Source organism: Saccostrea cucullata, unplaced genomic scaffold (assembly GCF_032062105.1).
Source record: "Saccostrea cucullata isolate Sc308-1 unplaced genomic scaffold, CSIRO_AGI_Scuc_v1 ctg341, whole genome shotgun sequence".
NCBI lineage: Eukaryota > Metazoa > Mollusca > Bivalvia > Ostreida > Ostreidae > Saccostrea > Saccostrea cuccullata.
Genome location: NW_026930542.1, coordinates 373,727 through 387,357, shown reverse-complemented (window position 1 = coordinate 387,357; position 13,631 = coordinate 373,727). Strand labels below are relative to the sequence as shown.

The following is a 13,631-nucleotide window of genomic DNA, read 5'->3' as shown; positions in this document are numbered from 1 at the left end:
CAGGAATATTTTTTTCTGAAAGACTTTTTGTTTCTGTCAAAATCATAAAAAGATGTGTATGGAAGCTTATGGCGAAGGTTGAAGTTTCTCAAATGCAAGTCAAATTTCAAGGGCAAGGTGAAAGGTCATGTCACAAGGAATGCACCTGTATAAAGGTTTTGACAAAGCTTAAGGTTTTTAAAAGTGGATCGAACTCTAAAGTCAAATCAAAAGGTAAAACATACTTATACCCATTGAAAGGTCTTGTCACAGTGAATACGCTTGTGAAGTAGGAAATTCCTACCATCAATTATTCAAAAGCTATGGTAAAGTTTAAAGTTTGGAATTTTTCGTAAAAAGTGGGCAAACTTCAAGGTGAGGGTCACGATGTCTTTTTCTTGATTTTCTTCCCTCGGAAGGGGGTTTGGTCCTTAATTTTTTTAACTTTAAGTATCCTCTTCACCTAGGAATGCTTTATTCCAACTTTGGTTTAAATTGGCGGTATTGTTCTTGAAAAGAAGTTGAAAATGTGAAAGTTTACTGACGGACGGATGAACAACGGGTGATCAGAAAAATTCACTTCAGTTTTCAACTCAGGTGAGCTAAAAATCGAGTAATTTCGCAAAATATTTTTATTTTAATTTTAAAGAATTAACTTGGTTAGAATCAGGAATTGGAGTAATTTTCGTCAGACTCCAAATAAGGAGTCCGAGTACTGTTCACTTAAAGGGGCTGGGTGGTTGTGGCCATTTTTAGACTATTTTGATCTCCTTTAGAAGAAGAGTTCCATATAAAAGATATAACAAAATGATAAATTTTAAAACTAAAATTTATGAAATTTTTCTTTGGCAAATGATAGTTGAGAGCTTAAGATATCATATCCCAAAATTTAAGTTATATCTGGTGGTTGATAAAAAAAATAATTTGTTGACTCCCTTGCTTCCTTAATAAATGTGTTGTCATATGCCTCACATTTTGTTAACCATTATGAACTTCGTGAGATGGATCTTTTAAATTTCTTTAATGTAAATGTCATACAGTACTTGTAAGAAACTACTTTTTTTCCATCAGGAAGACGTATATTTTTTAAAATCTAAACACTAACATTTGACCACAATAATGTTACATTTTAATTAATCTTTAAAAGTAACGTTTAATGTTAATCATCTGTATTGTGACTTGCTTCTTAATCCCCCGTTCTTTAGAGACTCGATAGTGTCTCCTTCTTGATCCCAAAGAATCCAAGGGTACTTCCCAATGGTTATATGATAATTACTGCTATTTTAAATATAACATGAAGCTGTTGCGAGATTTTAACGAATTTCTTACGTACTCATACCTATAAGTAAAATATGTACACGGTAGATTTTTTTCCCTCTCACTATATATGGCTTCAAAAGTACAGTGTAGCAATAAACAGATGTGGGCCTAAGAATAAAAGAAAGATAACAGCAAAAAGACTATTGTCAGAAAAAAGTGGAGGAGCTTTTCCCTCCTTTGGTCCTTTTGTATTAATGTCTGGAACCCAATAGAGTCCGAAGCCTGCTGTCTCCGAGTGTTCTGACTACAAACCTTTAATTTGCATGCACTGGACTTTGAGAAAGTTCAAACAAGAAATTCAAAATTTGGACAAATCGTGTCTCTTCTGGATCAGTAGTGAAAATAAAATTAAAAAGCAAATTTACAGTCCCTGTTTTTACTTCATATAAATTGTCTCCTCCGGCATAGATCGCTTTAGGAAGTATCCCAGATGGCATAACATGTACATAAAAAAAGATTCTGTGCAAGTCTCATCAATTTTTGATCAGTAATTTAAAGGCCCTGTCACACCATGCTGCGTTCACACGGAGTCGTTACGGCGTTGTTAAATTTTTAAAATCGCCGTGGAATCGCAGGAAAACCACAAATTTCTGTAAACTTTTCACAATATGAAGATGTCACGGCGTACCTACGGCGACGGACGCGGTTCTACGGCGATCTCACGGCGTTCTACTGCGTTCCCACGGAGATCTCTCGGCTATTGACTACGCTTCCGCGGAGTTTTTACGGCGCGTTAGGAGTTTTCACCTCGTGTTCACGGCGTTCTCACTGCTCACAATATGTTCACAATGCGCTCTATATACTCACTGATATATATTCAGAAGGAATGTAAAAAGTTACACGAAGAAAAGACTTCTAATCATGCCAAGAAATATTCTGTATAATTAAAAATGTTCTATTTAAATAATTTAGTACTAAATTATCAATAGTTTTATGATTAAACTCCTTTTTTGTCAATTTTATCGGTTCAGACGTGTTGTTAGATTTTCGTTGATTTTATTATGAGTGTAAAAAAAAAGAAACACACTGAAAAGTTTTCTACAAAATTTAAGTGAAACAACGGAACAAGTTCTGGTGTAATTTTCTCTTCCATTTTTTTCACTTAAATGCTCCTAGTGCAACAAATACGTTGGAATTATTGCTGATCAAATATGATCCCATTGCTCTTGTTTTGTGAGCTGGGAGCTGGCTGACAACGCTCTAACAGCGCCGTGAAAGCACATTGTGATCGCCATGGACGCGGTAGAAACGCCATGGGAGCGCAATGATCGCAGTGACAACTCCGGGCTGTCGCTGTGTAATCGCAGTCGAAAAAATCACGAGACGATAAATCTCATTAGAAGCGCCGTTAAAACGCGATACAAACGCAGAGATTCATCTCCAAGGACTCCGCGACATCTCCGTGAGGTCTCCGTGGAAGCACAGTATACTATCACTGCGTTCGTGCCGCGATCATGTGCGTCCTCACGGTGTTCGTGCGGAGTTCCCAGTACGTTGTTGGAGATCTCACCGCGCTTCTACGGCGATCTTACTACGTTTCTACTGCGTTCTTTTCAGACCGCGATCACACGGCGCGTACTTTGTGCATGCCCAAAGTGATCGCCGTCCCCTGGCGTTCTAGGAGGCCCTACGCGACCCTACGGCGTTCAGTGGAGATCTCGCCGCGTTGTCACGGCGCTGTAGGAGACTCTACTGCGATCACCTCGCCGTTTTGCATTTTTTGAGGACGCCATGCAGTCGTCGTGAGGATGCAGCCCCGGTGTGACAGGGGTTTAAGAGATAAGTCCTCTTAAATTATTCTAGCCAGGCCTTCAGATCGCTTTGATCTTACCGACATGTATAAAAAAAAAACAAGGTATGGAACTCCTACACGAGGGTACCCAACTTTGCTGAATAAAAAAATATTTAATCAAAAGACATAAAATTCTTTTTTCTTTTTGTTTAAATTCATAAATAAACAATCTACCTTATTACCAATTTTTATTCCGAAACTCCGTATACTTCCCGAGATATGCAGAGATGAAATAAAAAATTGACCTATTTTTTTTTACTCGACATTAGCTTGGGCCCCTGACCATGCACATGTGCACAGCCTAAGTTTGAACTGCAACAAATAATTGCGTCGTATGTACATTATGTAATAGTATTTTCAAGTAGAATTTTTTACCTTAGTTCGTAAATTTAAGTTTCTAAACTGTCCTTCCGACTAAAAATCTTCAAAAGCGTCTGCTTTTACAGCTCCGACTGCCATTTTGATAACCCCGAATGACGATTTCTAAAGAGGGCTACGATTGGTTAAAAATTTCCCGGAATTTATTGGACACCCTCTAGAGTTATCCCGTCTTTTCAACGAACAACACATCATGGATGGTCTATCAAAATCACAACAAACAGCATTAGATATAGTTTTAAACGGCCACAATATATTTATTGGCGGTCAAGCCGGTACCGGAAAGACGTACCTGGTGGGGCAAATCTATAGACTTTTGAAAGCTAAAGGGAAGAATGTCAGTTGTTCGTGCACGACGGGCATTGCTTGCTCAAACCTCCCTGACTGGACAAATGCTACTACAATACACAGTTGGGCTGGCATTGATGATGGAAGGCAAGTGTTTATTGTGTTACACTGATACAGTATACTCCAGTAGTTAAAAAAAAAAGAAAGTCAAGTTACTTTTGATAAAGGGAATTTGATTTTTTTTTTTAAATAAAAAGAAAAATACAATAAAACCATTATGAAAACTCAAAAGCTATAGTGGGAACGGGATATGATTTGGTGCATTTGTCCTGTAAATCTAAAAATTTCTACATGCATATAGTTAACTTTTTTCTTTTATTAAATATAGACATGACTTAACCAACATTCAATCCTGGATAAGAAGTCATAGAAAGGATGTCTATGAAAGAGTTTATAACACAGATGTACTTATTATAGATGAAATTTCCATGTTGTCAGAAAAACTCTTTGATCAAGTTGAAGCAGTTTGTTCACTTAAAAATGACAATCTTTTATTCGGTGGCATTCAAATTATACTCTGTGGGGATTTTTTTCAATTACCTCCAGTAAAGAATAAACTGTACATGGATGAAGGAAAATTCTGTTTTCAGAGTGAGAATTTTGCAAGATGTATAGTTCACAAAATTATTTTGAATGAGGTGATAAGACAGACTGACATACAATTCATTAAATGTGTGAATGAAGTGTCAAAAGGCATCATAACACCAGAATCATTTAATCTTCTAAACAGTCTTCAGAAACCTGTAGATAAACCAGGAGATTCATCTCTTAAGTTGTTTGCCACCAATGAATTAACAGATTCCTACAACAGGAACAGAGTTCTATCTGCACCAGGAACCCTCTTCAAATATCAGGCTGAGGACGAAGGGGATTCCAAGTACCTTCAAAGGATTCTTGCTCCTAGTACTCTTTGGATTAAAGTTGGTAGCCCCATTATGCTTCTTTGTAATTTGACTGATAAGCTAGTAAATGGACTTCAGGGCATAGTTGTGAGTGGCAGTGGCCCAGTGGTACATTTTCCATCAATAAATACAACAATGAAACTAGAAATGGAGACATTTTCAGGTAATTTAACTTTGTTTATGTAATCTTGGTCAAGTATTCAACAAATATAATATCACCTTATAAAATGTTAAGAAGGACTAAATTATGTAAAAAAAAATACTGTTTTAAGATTTTGTTTCAATTTTAACAGTTTACAGCCCTATTCTAAAGAGAAACATAGCAGAGAGGAAACAGATCCCAATCAAGTTGGCATATGCTATAACAGTCCACAAATCTCAAGGGATGACCATTGAAAGGTTTACATGCTATAAAAATATATCGAATGCTCAATTACACTTATTTTTGATCAAACTTTCTGTTGTAAACTTCTTGTTACACCCTCTGCTTGAAAAGCAGGATGTATATATAGTAATCAGTATGTCCATCCGTCCGTCTAGTTGTATGTCCATCCGTTATGCTTTGGGGACCCGTCTCTTATCCGCAGCTCCCCTCATACCACTGAATGAAGTCACCACAGGAGATCAAAGTTTAAATATGCAAGGAGATTATAAGAAGAATTCAATACATATCTTTTCCTCAAGAAAAAAGAGCTATGATCATGATTATAATTTTATAAATAAGCCACAGGCACAAACCTTAATGTTTATTGAATCATTACTTTTTAGCTCACCTGAGCCGAAGGCTCAAGTGAGCTTTTCTGATCCCATTTTGTCCGTCGTCCGTCTGTCTGTCCATCTGTAAACTTTTCACATTTTCGACTTCTTCTCAAGAACCACTGGGCCAATTTTGACCAAACTTGGTACAAAGCATCCTTGGGTGAAGGGGAATTTAAATTGTTAAAATGAAGGGACATATCCCCTCGCAAGGGGAGATAATCAAGAAAAGACAAAAATAGGGTTGGGTCATTAAAAAATCTTCTTCTCAAGAACCACTGGGCCAGTAAAGCTGAAACTTATGTGAAAGCATCCTGGGGTATTGTAGATTCTAAATTGTTCAAATCATGACCCCCAGAGAAAGGGCGGGGCCACAATGGGGAATCAAAGTTTTACATAGAAATATATAGGAAAAATCTTTGAAATATATAGGATCTTCTTCTTCAAGAACCACTAAGCCAAAAAGCTGAAACTTATGTGGAAGCATCCTGGTGTAGTGTAGATTCTATGGGGTATCAAAGTTTTACAGAATCTTCTTCTCAAGAACCACTGGGCCAGAAAAGCTGAAACTTATGTGGAAGCATCTTTACAAAGAAATATATAGGAAAAATCTTTGAAAATCTTCTTCTCAAGAACCACTGGGCCAAAAAAGTGAAGCTTATGTGGAAGCATTCTAAGGTGGGAAAAAGTTTTACATAGAAATATATAGGAAAAATCTTTGATCTTCTTCTCCGGAACCACTGGGCCAAAAAAGCTGAAACATATGTGCCCATGGAAGGATCATGGGGTAGTGTAGATTTCAAAATGTCTAAATTATGATCAGTGAGGAAGGGTGGGGATGCATTGTATATAACAAGGGGGAAATCTGGTAAAGAACAGAATGGTCAAAGCTTCTCAGGTTAGCGATGTGGCCCATGGGCCTCTTGTTAATATTATTAGCCCTGGAGTTTTCTTTTGATTTCTAAATTAAATTCAATATGCATTTAAAAATGACTACATCAAAAATACTTCAGTGACAAATTCTTGTGACAAATTACTAATATTGTATAGCTATCTGACTTTAATCCTACTTAGGATGATTATTTGTACAGTTATAAATAAAATTAATGTCTTCCATGTAAATAAATATTGTAGCAACTCACACTGCAGCTAGTGCAAAAAAATGTGTAGATATGATTATGCAGTTAATGTAATTTTTCTGCAACAGTTTCAACATGAATTCTCTTACTAAGAACCAAAGAGAAAACATTTTTTTTTAATCAGTCATAGCTAGATATATGCTTAAAATATAGAGTTGAAATTTTAATGAAATTTTAAAAAGGAAAATTTTTAAATTTGCTGATGAAAACTCAGCAAGTCAAGAGTGCCGGTAAAAAGTATTTGTGAAATAAGTAATGTTTCCTTCATTAATTTATTTTTTTAAAATATAAAAACAGATTGGATGTGGACTGCAGACAGATGTTTGCTGCTGGACAGCTTGGAGTTGCTATTGGTCGTGTGAAGTCCCCATCAGGATTAAGGGTCATCAACCTCTGTAAGGAAGCATGCATTCCTCAGCCTGACATCATATTTGATTTCATAAAAGTTCCTTCTAGAGAGACTTTTAAAGACATAAGTTGTTGTCATGTCTCTAGGTTTGTTCATTTACTTTTATTATATATATTTCATTAATAGCATATGATACAAAGAATCAGTTTAATTCATATTAGTCAGTTAATGTTATGAAAACACAATCTTTTGTCCAAATGAAATGGAAATTCAACTATTTGTACAGATTACCATTATAATCTAATAGCTTTGATCTTTGTTGGGGGGAGTTCGGATGTACTTTTTCTCTTCTTCTTTAGTGGACCATCCTTAGAATATGAATATGACTCAGCACCCTTGTCATTTAGAGCAGCATTGGCTTTTTTTGATATAGTTGATTGGCCAATAATAATACTATTCAAATTTTTCTGATATTGAAGAACTGTTGGGTTTGTGTTTGCCCCATTGTATGTTGCTCTTTGTTGACAAAAAGTGTTCTCAACAGCATCAGAGTTGATAAGAGAGGGATGTACAATGATCTGTACATTGTTACGTTTGAGAGCTGTTGAACATAACTGAATAAATCCAAGAATACATTGCTCGACATCATCATGACACTGATACGACATGAGGTTTTTTGTAGGCATTGCTTTGCGCCACTCTTGGAACCAGCTAAGCACTTCCTGGAGCTCTGTAATTCTTGAATCATTCACCATTGTAATTGGTCTTGTGTCTCTAAATATGCGGACCATTTTGGATGTTTGCTTGAGCAACTTGATAACACCATTAAGGGTTGATCCATTTTGAAGGGAAGCCTGATACCTTTCAAATAAATGAAGCATTTCAAAATTTAAGACATCTTCAGCTAAGTGATTTCGCATTTTGTTTTGTGTAGACAGATATATGTGCTCATGGGTGAGATATCGGTTTATCTGAAGAGCGTTGTTTTGATCCCATTCATAACAGTTAACAAACATGTCCCATTGAATACTTTCCCCACTAGCAAGGATAAGATTTCTAGTAGACCCTTTCTTCACACCACTTTTTATGATGTTATTTCGTATTTTTTTGGCAACATGGGAGTAATCCATCATAAAAATGACATTTTCTTCAAAATTACAGGGATTTCTAACACTCATGTTTAAGTTGTTCTTTATATTTATATTCACAAATGACCGGTTACTGCTAGCTCCATCCATGGATGTAAAAATACATGTAAACCCATACATTTGGAGTTGATCAACTGCATCCCAGAATATACTATGTAGATCACAGCCTTGAACACTGTCAGAAATGAAGTGTGCAAATGGAAATCTGAACCCAGTCATTCCAATAAACAGTAATTGCAGAGCATGCTTACCAAGTTTCTGTTCTTTCTTTCCTGTTCGTAGAGTGTCACAGATATTGCTTTCTTCTCCTTTATTAACAAAGCCAACAGCTTCTATCACATTACCATTTTTTTCTACTTGGATATCCTCCTGTACAGCCATTTCGTCAATTATAATGCCGCCATATCTTCCTTCTGGGGTAAGATGTAACCGCTCCGCTTCACAGTTCATCCATTTAAAAATTTCCCCATGAAACCCAGGTTTTTGTCGGACAGTATTTTTATACAGTATCAACAAAGATGAAGATGGTAATATGATAAGATGACTTTTGTATAAAGTTTCATATGCAAGAGGTGACCTGTTATATAGATCTAAGCAAACTGAAATGACTTCTTTGGGCCATCTTCTTCCTCTGGAATCTCTTTGAATATTTTGAGCTTGGGACTGTAAAAAAATTATCATTTTTTTAGGTGCACCTGGCATAAGCTTCTCTATATCATTTTGTCCAGAATTTTTTTCTTGAAGTAAAATTCTTTGAGATTGTCCTTTTTCAGAAAATGTCATTTTCTGACACGAGGCACAAGTAGATAATTTCCCTGTTAAGGTAACAACTTTTTTGCATGACAATGATCGCAATTTTCTAGTTCCCTTCTCACCAGGTTTGGAAAAAATTTCTGTAGTGTGAAATCGAGTGCAAATAACTGAACTATTTATTGTTACACCTTCACAAACTCTCAGTAAATTGCAAATATTCAAAATAACTTCAATTCCTTCCTTACTTTGAATATAATTTGTGTCTATTTTCATGAACCTCAGATCAATAGGTGTATTCCCAATGCTCACTGACCAAGTTCCATTTTTTTGTAAGCTAACACAAAGTTGTAACGGAAGTCCATTGATTTCATAGCCTGAGGATGACATAAAAACAATTTCTTCTGCACTTCTCTTTTTAAAACTAACAGTACTTGGTAACATTTGAATTAATTGGTCAAATTCAACAGTGTTTCCATTATCAGGGTCTTTATAACATAAGCCTTTTATTACTGTATACTTTTTACTATCTTTCTTCCTCCTGAAAAAAGTAGCACAAGGGTATAGGTATCTGATGTATTGTGAAAATTTCTCTTCACTTGTTGCACTCTCAATATTCTCAATGTTTTCAATGCTTTCAAATTTATATTTGGAGAAGGCTTCTTTAAGAATTATTTCTCCATCTTTGGCCTCTTTTACATGACTTATTAACCTGGAATGAAATAATTGCTAATATTAAAAGTAATTGAATAATTTATAATTTCTAAATGAGTTTTTAAAATTAAGGCTGTCTGCCCCCCCCCCCTTTTTTAAGCAATCCAAAGGCATGTGTCTAAATCCTATGGGGCCTTAAATCCTACAGCACAAAAAATACTAGCTGGACTTAAATGTTGTTCAAGTCATTTTAAGGTGTTTACATAGTATCTCACTTCTGCTATAGCTAATTAGAGTATATTAAACTTCCGTTGACCAGGTCCAGATGTTGCACCTTAAGGAAATAATGTATTAGTTATATGGATCACATTGGCTTGTAAATAAAATAGGATAGGGTAGGATCACTAGGATGTATTGCAGAAAATATAACATTTCCTATTTTACAAAGAGAACTAAATTTGTGATTTATTTTATTATCATTTCAGACATGCTTTCCAAAGAAATCAAGACTCTCAAGTGCCTATTATGCCTAATGTCAGGTTTGTTGATTCTGATTTTCAAGAGGATGAGGAGATGGATGACATTTTGGATATGCTGGAAGAGTCTATGAGTTCCAATGAAGACTTAAGAAACAATATACCCCCCGAGTTTAATATCTGTCAAACATTAGATAGTCTAAGATTCAAAAACCCTGTCAATGCTATACAAGAAGAAACTAACAATGCCATTGACCTTTTATATAGAAATCTGCAGGATGCCAAGGAATTTTGTTCTGCAATATTTACCATCACTTCTTCAATAATGAAGGATTTAAAGATAAATGAGAATGATCCCAAACCAGTGGCTGCAGATAAACTGGCCAAATTCTACAAGCACCATAAAGAATATCAGTCATCAAAAAGTTATTTTGCTCTTGTACAGTTGATGTTCTTTGAAGTTAACAGAACACAAGATGAAGCAATATCACAACAAGTTATGTCCCATATTGCTTTCAACTTGTCTGTCACAATAAGAAAGTTCCTTCTGAGTGAAAAAGAGAAGTTTTACAAGATTGGAGAAGGAAGTAAACAGAAGAGGGTTGTTATTGAGGAAAGTTATGGAAAGGTTAGATATGTTGGTGGTTACTGCATTGCTTCATTAAGATTCCATTACAGAAAGAACAGAAATATCCATTGCTTCAAAACTGGGTCTGTAAACCAACAAAAATACAATGAGGCTGTAAACAAACTGGAAATTTTAGATGGACTTAGTCTAAGTGAACTTTCTGTACAGCTTACAACAGAATTCCCAGAGTCACTTATTGAGACTGCATCAAGGCAATGTGCATCAAGAGGTCTTACAAATATATCTGATGCATTGTTCAAATTTTTCCTGTCTCTTTGTCAAAAATGTCTTCATTTATTAATTGACAAAAACATAAACTTGCATGCAGAGGCATTTTTTCAGCATTGCATATCATCTATAACAAATGATGTGAACATGTATAAAGAATTTGTTGATTGTGTACCAAAAAATCCTAAGGAAGAATTCATGTATAATGATGTTGAGCCATTAATGTCTGATTTGTTGTGCAAAGTTTGCTGTATTGAAGAAATATATGTGGAAATTGTGAAGAAATTTCTTATGGTTATGTTCAAACAATTTATGAAAGACTTTTTAAGATGTCAGGCTGTAGAGAAAAAGATGGCCCATCGAAAACAAATTCTAGTGTCAAAGAAGAAAAGTGCAGGTATTAAAGTGAACTTTGATTTCATTATGCAAGACACATCATCAGGAAAATCAGTTTCACACTCTCTTTTAAAATCAGACACAAATTTGCTGGAGAACATGAAGAAGACAGAATTGTCTCGCCTTTGCCCCGTCTACAGTTGTAAAACTAATGCAAGAGATAGTAAAAAAGATTTGATTGTTAAACTAAAATCTGCAATTAAGAAATCAGATAAGATGCTATTCTGTGAAAGACTTTCAGCAGAAAAGGAAAAGGTGCAGGTTGATGATACCCCTGGCCCAAGTAAAAAACTGCTGCTAGAGGAACGAGTGGATTTGAAATCCTCTGCTAGTGCTACGTCATGCTCAGTTTGTCAGAAAGTAGATGGTCACAAAGACTGGATTCATTGTGTTATTTGTGATACCTGGATACATAGAAACTGTGCTGGACTGAGTAATTATTTTAAGTGGAAATCTGCTTCTAAAAACTGTTCAAAGTTTTCCTGTCTGAACTGCAAAAACATTTAATATCAATTAACCATGTACATGTAGTTGAATTTGATTGAAATGGTGAATTCAGAAGCCGTGAGGGATCAAATTCTTAGGCCATTTTTGACTGAAATCAGCAAGGTTTTTTTTTTATTATTATTATTAGTAATTATGTATAAGTATAATCCTAATAAAACACTTGATATTACGACCTGCAAGAGAAATTGTCACATACAATTTTTATATGTCTCCAGTAGTAGTTTGGTACAAAAAAATCTTTTTATTAAATATAAGACATGGTAAAATCATTCATTATTTATTTCATGCCCATAGGAAGTTATTTTAATTTTGTGTATTTGTGTTTGGGGCCAAAGTAAACTTGACAAGCAAAAAAAAAAAAAAAAGAGTGTGTATGTTGGAGGGGGTGGGGTCATCAGTTGTTATTATTGTCTGTTCATAAAAAAATATTAACCCATAATAATATGATTCGTTCAGGACTATTATATAAAATATACTGACAATATTTTAGTGCCACTATCAGTTCCAATAGGTTTATTTATTATTAGTTTACTTGTTTACAGAAAAAAGGATTTTTTTAAGGATCTGTAGGGGTGAAATTTTTAATTTTAAACCCCATTTCCAATGCTGAAAAGCAGGGTTTTCCCCATTTCTGCTTAAAAAGTCCAAAAACAATGAACAAGTTTAAGTTTAAGCAATAGGTAAACCTTTTTTCATATTAAAAGCCAAAATGAGCATAACATTGTTTTGAAAGGGGGTGGAGAAAACATTTCAACTTACCTGAAAAAAAGGAGAAAAAGGAAATTTAAAAAAAAAATGGCCCAGACTCAAAAATCCTATTTATTTTTTTTTTTGTTTACATTTTTAGGGGGGAGGTTAGTGTCTTATTCTTTCAGTAGCAAATTTTATTCATACACTTGTACCCTTAGATACTGCAACGAAATTGGGGGGGGGGATCCTACATTATGTTAAAACATAGAAATCTATAAATATCCCTCCCATACCTTGATACCCTCATGCAGTCATGGCTTGTGTCCCAATGTACACCCCCTGCCCTAAACTAACTTCTAGATCTAGTAGCGTATTGGACATGATAGTATTATATTCCATTTAAAAAAGGAATCACATCGTCTTACCATGTAACCAGCAACATTTTTTATCTGTAAATTTTAATAATCTTTCCGCCAAATTATTATTTTCTTTACTCATATTGCACAGGATATATCATTGAAAAGACGGGATAACTCTAGAGGGTGTCCAATAAATTCCGGGAAATTTTTAACCAATCGTAGCCCTCTTTAGAAATCGTCATTCGGGGTTATCAAAATGGCAGTCGGAGCTGTAAAAGCAGACGCTTTTGAAGATTTTTAGTCGGAAGGACAGTTTAGAAACTTAAATTTACGAACTAAGGTAAAAAATTCTACTTGAAAATACTATTACATAATGTACATACGACGCAATTATTTGTTGCAGTTCAAACTTAGGCTGTGCACATGTGCATGGTCAGGGGCCCAAGCTAATGTCGAGTAAAAAAAAATAGGTCAATTTTTTATTTCATCTCTGCATATCTCGGGAAGTATACGGAGTTTCGGAATAAAAATTGGTAATAAGGTAGATTGTTTATTTATGAATTTAAACAAAAAGAAAAAAGAATTTTATTTTGATTAAATATTTTTTATTCAGTCTTTTGATTAAATATTTTTTTATTCAGCAAAGTTGGGTACCCTCGTGTAGGAGTTCCATACCTTGAAATTGTGAATTTTATGGCCCCAGGGTCAGGGGTTCTGGTGTAAGGGGGAGGGGATCTTTAGATTACATAGTGAAAATACTTGAATTCTTTGAAAATCTTCTTCTCTGCTCCTTGGTATTAAATAAACTAAATAAGTGCATAGTTATGATGAG

The 13,631-nt window shown here is 35.0% G+C and overlaps 1 protein-coding gene across 1 annotated transcript; it reads left to right on the top strand.

Annotated features, from left to right (window-relative positions):
• Positions 1–4,050: 4,050 nt before the first annotated feature.
• Positions 4,051–11,921, top strand: LOC134228937 (uncharacterized). The gene is made up of 4 exons (XM_062710630.1): positions 4,051–4,882; positions 5,013–5,118; positions 6,912–7,109; positions 10,001–11,921. Exons 1-4 carry the CDS (start codon positions 4,246–4,248, stop codon positions 11,748–11,750), a joined length of 2,691 nt encoding a protein of 896 aa, XP_062566614.1. The 5' UTR covers positions 4,051–4,245; the 3' UTR covers positions 11,751–11,921.
• The last annotated feature ends 1,710 nt before the right edge of the window (positions 11,922–13,631 follow it).